Source organism: Parambassis ranga, chromosome 14 (assembly GCF_900634625.1).
Source record: "Parambassis ranga chromosome 14, fParRan2.1, whole genome shotgun sequence".
Lineage (NCBI taxonomy): Eukaryota > Metazoa > Chordata > Actinopteri > Ambassidae > Parambassis > Parambassis ranga.
Window position 1 is genome coordinate 12,695,018 of NC_041034.1, and position 6,376 is coordinate 12,701,393.

General features: G+C 41.5%; 1 protein-coding gene across 1 annotated transcript; it reads left to right on the forward strand.

Annotated features, from left to right (window-relative positions):
• Positions 1–704: 704 nt before the first annotated feature.
• Positions 705–4,520, forward strand: LOC114446710 (zinc finger protein 628). Its single transcript, XM_028422478.1, has 2 exons — positions 705–1,828; positions 1,930–4,520. Exons 1-2 carry the CDS (start codon positions 1,117–1,119, stop codon positions 2,898–2,900), a joined length of 1,683 nt encoding a protein of 560 aa, XP_028278279.1. The 5' UTR covers positions 705–1,116; the 3' UTR covers positions 2,901–4,520.
• Positions 4,521–6,376: the final 1,856 nt, after the last annotated feature.

A 6,376-nucleotide genomic window follows, 5' to 3' on the forward strand; every position in this document is an offset into this window, starting at 1 on the left:
ATCTTCTTCTCCACAGAGTCTGTTTAACCATTAGGCCTGTGACCTGTGGGTACCTTAGACTTTTAACCCTGAGAGTATCATTTTGGATGGCTTTTCTCTTCAAATGGCTGCTGCACTGCTAGGAAGAGGGGAGCATTTTTCACCCTGAAACTTGACCATCAGGCTGATAATTACACTTGTTCATAGATAATGCAAAGGAATGCCTTCTAGATCTCACACTATAGCTCAGCTAGCCAGCTAGCCCAGTTAAAGCCTATATAAAGTGATGTGATACATTTAGATGTATATTTCATTGCAATAGTAATGCATGAAATACATTTTAATTGTGTCTGCATTTTTTAATTGCATCATTTGTGAAACATCAAATCACTCTTTATGCCATTTAGAATGTATTAACAGTATTTATATTAAATTTATATTTATATTTAAACAAAAAACAGCAAACACCTTTAATTGCATTCTGTTTTTAAAGGCTTAGTAGTATAATTATAAATTAGATGGACAATTATTTAACTGAAGAATTTTAATTAATTAAAATCAATTTCTTTCTATTATTCAATAACTGATTAATAACATTAGGCTTGAGAACCCAGATGAGATGAGATTGTGTTGAATAGATGAGCCTGCCTTCGAGACAGCTCTCAGGGTGGACTCATCCCATAATTACAGCCGCCTGTTTGACGTCATTTGTGTGCGACGGGCCTCTGCGTACAGTACAGTACAGATCTGCATACAGAGCCTGGAGATGGGTGAGTCGTTGTTGAGGGGTAGTGATATCTTTAAACAATAAGTCACCTACCTCGTTAACGCAGTTAATGACTAATAGGACGTTTCCCCTGCAGAGTCGCCGTATTTGCACGAAAACGTATCTATCCTTCCGGCATTGTTTGTTTCGAAGCTAGCAGGCTAATGTTGACGAGCGGAGAGAGGCCCTGCGAAGAGTTGACTGCACTGTTTTTGTCAGCTAACGAGACAAATGTAATAGTTGACACTCATTTCTCTTACATATTACACTGACAAGTACACAGTTTACACTGATACATTCCACTGTGGACTGTTTACAATACCACAACAAGCGTTAACGCAGCGTGTAAACGCTTTAACTACATTAAAATAATGACTTCCAGGAGGACAGGCTATGCTGGTAGCATGGATTCCTCTCCGTCAAATAGCGGCAGCGGTTCAGTCCACACTGGAAATCGTAAACAAAGTATAATCAACATTTCAGACAGGACGGAGTCATGTTATGAACGCAAAGCTGACAAGGGTGGATACGGAACTTCGCAGGGCAGCATGACTGTAACGTCGCTAAAATCACGTCTTGCCCCCACCATTCAAACTGCCATGTCCGCTGCAGTGGACACTCTACTCGGTGAAGTGGTGCTTGTGCTCAATGAGACTCAACAGGAGCTGTTACATAAAGAGCAGGAGAATGAAAGACTCAAAGTGCGCCTGGAAGTGTCAGAGAGAGAGTTAAAGACTTTACAAGAGTGTCTGTGCAGTGCTCAGAAGCTCATAGATCAGCTTCAGATCTCTTACACAGGCCCTCAGACAATCAGTCAGTCAGTGTTTGCTCCATCGCTGTCTTCCATGGCTTCAATGAGTTCAGGCTTGGACCGGGACCACCAGAACAACAGAAATGTGAATGGAGCAGGTGTCGACTTGGGCCTCAGTGGCTCTGTGGATGAATCGCTTCATGGGTTTGAACCAAGAGATGACTACAAAATGTGCCAACTGTCAATCCAGCCAGATGGCTCTGTGACTAACCACACTTTGGACTCCTTTACATCCAACACGTCTCATATGTGCTCCGATTCCAGCAGACCAGGTAAATAGACATAAAAAGCACAATACAAAGAGGCACATGGCTCAGTGTCTGTGTGTATGCTTCTATATTAACCATCTGTGCATGCTTTTTTCTGTCTTTAGATGACAGACAGTCTCAGGGACCAGGTGGATCCAGATTTGAGATTAAAGAGGAGCAGGGACCAGCTTCAAGCTCTGGTTCTCAGCCCAGCAGGAAGGAACCAGGGCTGCCTAATGACAGTAGAGTTGGGGATGCAGAACGACAGTCCCATAATGTAGGAGATCTTGGATATGGTCAGGTTGGAGGGGAAGGAGGCACCCAGCGCTCGTTCACTCACCCACTGCGTCACCAAAGACCTGTGCGTGACTGTAGCAGTTCTTTACAGCAGGGGGGGCTTGATGGACAGAAGCCATTGGCTAGGACTTCTGTTGCAGGGAGAGGGGACAGTGTTTCACCAGGCAGAGCAGAGGACTCTGCAGGACCTTCAGCCCCTGACACAGCAGGGGACCCCTCTGGAGATCGGCCTCACCACTGCTTGGAGTGTGGAAAGACTTTCCGTCTTATCTCCAGCCTGAAGAAGCACATCCGCATCCACACAGGTGAGAAGCCGTACCCGTGTGGAGTCTGTGGCCGTCGCTTCCGCGAATCAGGGGCGCTCAAGACCCATCTGCGCATACACACAGGTGAGAAGCCATACTCCTGTTCTGAGTGTGGAAACTGTTTCCGCCATTTGGACGGTTTGCGCAAACACAGGCGCACACACACAGGAGAGAAGCCCTACGTGTGCGCTATCTGTGGAAAGCGCCTGAGCCGCCTGCAGCACCTCAAACACCACCAGCTAATCCACACTGGAGAGAGACCATGCTGCTGCCCCTTCTGCAACCGCAGCTTCAAAGAGCCAGCGGCACTGCGGAAACACATCCGTACGCACAGAGAGGAAGGAGGTCACATGGGAATCGGTCCCACTGAGGACACAGACCCAGACACCATAGATGACATTAATAACCTCCACCCTGCTGCTCCATCTCCTCAGATGAGGTTTGGGGAGTGGGGAGCTGAGGAGGATGACAGCTCAGTTGTAGACTGTGTGTAGAGGATGAGTAAAGGTGTGACTGTCTGTTGGTGTTTTATCATGGGTGAAAACATGATTGATGTCATCAGGTGCTCTTTGTTTCAACAAAGAACCGGGCTACATTTTAGACCAGCCGCTGAGTTTCTTTCTCTCAAATTCTGCAGTCTTAGTTTTAAAATTGTTTTTTAAAAATATCAACACATTCTTTAGCAGCTTTTTTTGTGCATAGACTAAGCAGCAGCATCATTATGCAAGTGGCACAGGGAGGTTTGCCAACCTTTGTAATAGTTTGGAAATCAATGGCAGAAGTGGACACAGTGCTTCAGACGTCAGCTGAATCACAGTTACTGCTACATGTTAGTCAGGACTAAACTGTTACAATTCAGTTCATATATTCTAATTAGCTTTGCGTAAATAGAAATGAATACGTTGTGCTGGCTTGTGCTTTACACAAGTAAACGGGGTGTGTTTGACTAAACCAGATATTGAAAAGTAGCTTTTATATTTTAATATTTGAATAAATACTACTGGTTCCTTTAAACAGTATTTTATGCCAGTTCCTGTTATTTCCATGATAAATACAAAGGCTTTATCTTTAATTATAATTGAGATAAAATTGGCATCACTTTTCAGTGACAGTAATAGTGGCAGGGGTTCAAAGATGCATGTTAATGGTTTCCTACAATAAATTTCACCGTATAGGTAGATGCTGTCACTTTTTTACAAAAAATGTAAAGATATCTTAAAGTTGAACTGACATAGTCTGACTATAAAAATACACCCCCCTAAAGTTTGACCCTTCAGTTGTCAGCACCTTGTTCTCCTCTGCCTTATCTCCTCTTCTCACTTGCCGAGCCCTCATCTGTCACACACTTGGCTGAAGTTAAGTCAAGGATATCCTAGTCAGAAGATAATGAAACATGTTTTTATTTGTTTAGTGTTCTGTTGTTTCTCTGGTCTGAGTTAGCATCTTTCTGACCATAGCATTCCATTTATTTCTCTTCTTACTGCTGTATGTCTAGAAAGCACTTTTATTTCTGGACCTGTACTATTGTTACCAGCCAGTTACTAGCAGACAGACTTTTTTTGTGCTTGCATGTGCATATCTGTTCCTCTACAGGCAGCAATGCCTCACGTGTATGTTTCTGTATATAAGGATGTAGTTTTAGTCATTTTCTTTGCATTGGTAACATTTGTGGAAATCTTAACGTGTTACAACAGTTTAAAAAATGTTGATGTTGAAAACATGAGTATGCTCATATACTGTGTAAATATTTATAACTTAATCACATTTCCTGCTGATGATCTGATGCATCGCTCTTCTCAGCCTTTGGAGCTAAACTGTCTGGTGTCATTTAACATGTATACTAATCTGTAATTATTCTGTGTACATTTATCAGTGTAAGTCATGTTAAAAGACACTGAAAGTGTTAAATATGTATACCCAGAACTTGATTTGCCAAGGTAGTCTTTGCCCCAGATAATCATATTTATTGTGTTTTTTTTTCACACACGGTGGGGGAGGTTTGCATGTAACTGAGGTGACATTAAGAAGTCAGTGTTAAATGTGAAATAAATTACTTTTTTATGCTTCTGTCTTAAAAATATAACCCCCTGTAACTGTAAATGTTACTATATTAAAGGGCCTTGTTTATATTTTTCTTCTTCTATGGTGTTTAAGATAGAAGATTAGGTTACAGGTTTTCTTTTAAAGGTTACTTTTCCCCTCTAAACAGAAATATTAACTTGTTGTTGTATTAGTGCCAGGAAGTTGTTTTGGTCCATCCTTGTGTGCAGATGTGAGTAGATGTGACTCATTCCTTTGGCAGGACATCCAGGAGCTGTTTAAGACACTACACTTGTCAGCCTTGTGGTGGAGCTAGAGGATCAGTAAAGTCTACACGAGTCACCCTTCTGGAGACCATGAATGTGCAAAACACAGAAAGCTAAAGATTCACAGAAGGATTATAATGTGCGGAGGATATATTTTTTGCAGCTGCAGCATTTCAGTGTAGTTTTGAGCATAAGGTAAACATTTATTATATCTCAGATAAACTTACTGTCTCAAACTTAAGCCCTTTCTGACTTTATTTATATCTCAGTACAAATAGAGATGTTTTTGACTATGTTGTTTGTGCAAAAGATCCAACTACCACTTTTAGCTGATCGTAACTTTTTACCTTTAAATTGTGAATTACGGCTGTTTATTTGTCTGTTCCGTTTCTGTCATCATTGTCTGGTGCTTAGAGTAACACTGCGGTTTCAGTTTTCAGAGGGGAAGTAATTATATTGTGCTAACAATAGTCCTGTGGTGCTGGTTCTTGTGTGACCTACAATGTATTTACATTCTGTGTGTGTGTTGGCAGCCGATGATGCAGTGATGGTGAGCGGCAGAGGCAGAGAGAAATGTGAGAGCAGCCTGTGAACTCTGGGTCAGCCCATGCAGTCATTTCCTCAGTGACTGAAAGTAAACACTCACTTTTTTTGGGAGAGGAAGTGACTCAACTCTCTTTTTCTCTTTGTCTCTGTCTTACTTTCACACTTTACTCAGACTGCTTAGTCCTTACTGTACAGAAGTGTACTGTCATGTGTGTAGTATGTGGTTCATCAGCCAGCCAGGCAACAGACAGAGCTCGAGCCATGAGGTGTTTGAGCAGGCTCCAGCGCTGTGGACTGTGTGGTGTCATATTCACTGTCTGGCTTTACTCAGCTTCATTCAGGGCCGTGATGTCTCAGGTATTTCGGTATTTGGTTGCACTGACACGTGCTGCAGTTGAATTAAAAAAAAGAAAAACAGCATTTGAAACAAAAACAAACTTTTACTTTGTTTTTCTACAATACAATTTAATTATTGTTGCTTCAAAATTGTGTTTAAAGACAAACACATATATGGAGCCTGTAATATTTTGCAGGGTCCACCTGTAACAAAAGGCTACTTTGTTAGGCTTAAGAAGTAACGAGCAAATTGTTTGTCTCCCCCTTGTGGTTGTGAGACTAAATACACAACACCATTGTAGCTATTTCAGTCCATCTACCTGAATAATGGAACCACACATTCTTTTTTCTTAGGTCTTTCCAGAACTAGCAGTGTCATTTTTAAAGAAGAAACGTTTTTGGACCCCTACAGGCTCTTCTTCCTCCATCCTTGTAACTTTCTCCACCTGTGTGTTACTGACCTGAAATCTCAGGGTGCAGGTAATGCCGCCACAGACAGTATAATGTGAAGCAGAACAGGATTATTGATAGTCCCTATAAGTTATTTAGCATTTTCCTGAAAGTAATGTGTGCTCATTTATATGTGGAACTGCTCCATTGAGAATCTGCTAAATTTAAATTATAGATTAGAACAACAGAGAAGCTGGTATCTGATATATATGTATGGATCCAAACAAACCATGTGGTTTTGTATTGTTTTTTCATCATTTTTTTCTAAAAGTTTGTTTCTTTGTTTGTGGGAAAGCTTCAGGAGAAGACACAGACTGTTTTCATCTTTACAT

What these genes read in the sequence shown, in the direction of transcription:
- LOC114446710 (XM_028422478.1), top strand. Translation starts at nt 1,117, where the DNA reads ATGACTTCCAGGAGGACAGGCTATGCTGGTAGCATGGATTCCTCTCCG. An exon ending in CTCCGATTCCAGCAGACCAG is followed by an intron (nt 1,829 to 1,929) that starts GTAAATAGACAT and finishes TTCTGTCTTTAG; the next exon opens with ATGACAGACAGTCTCAGGGA.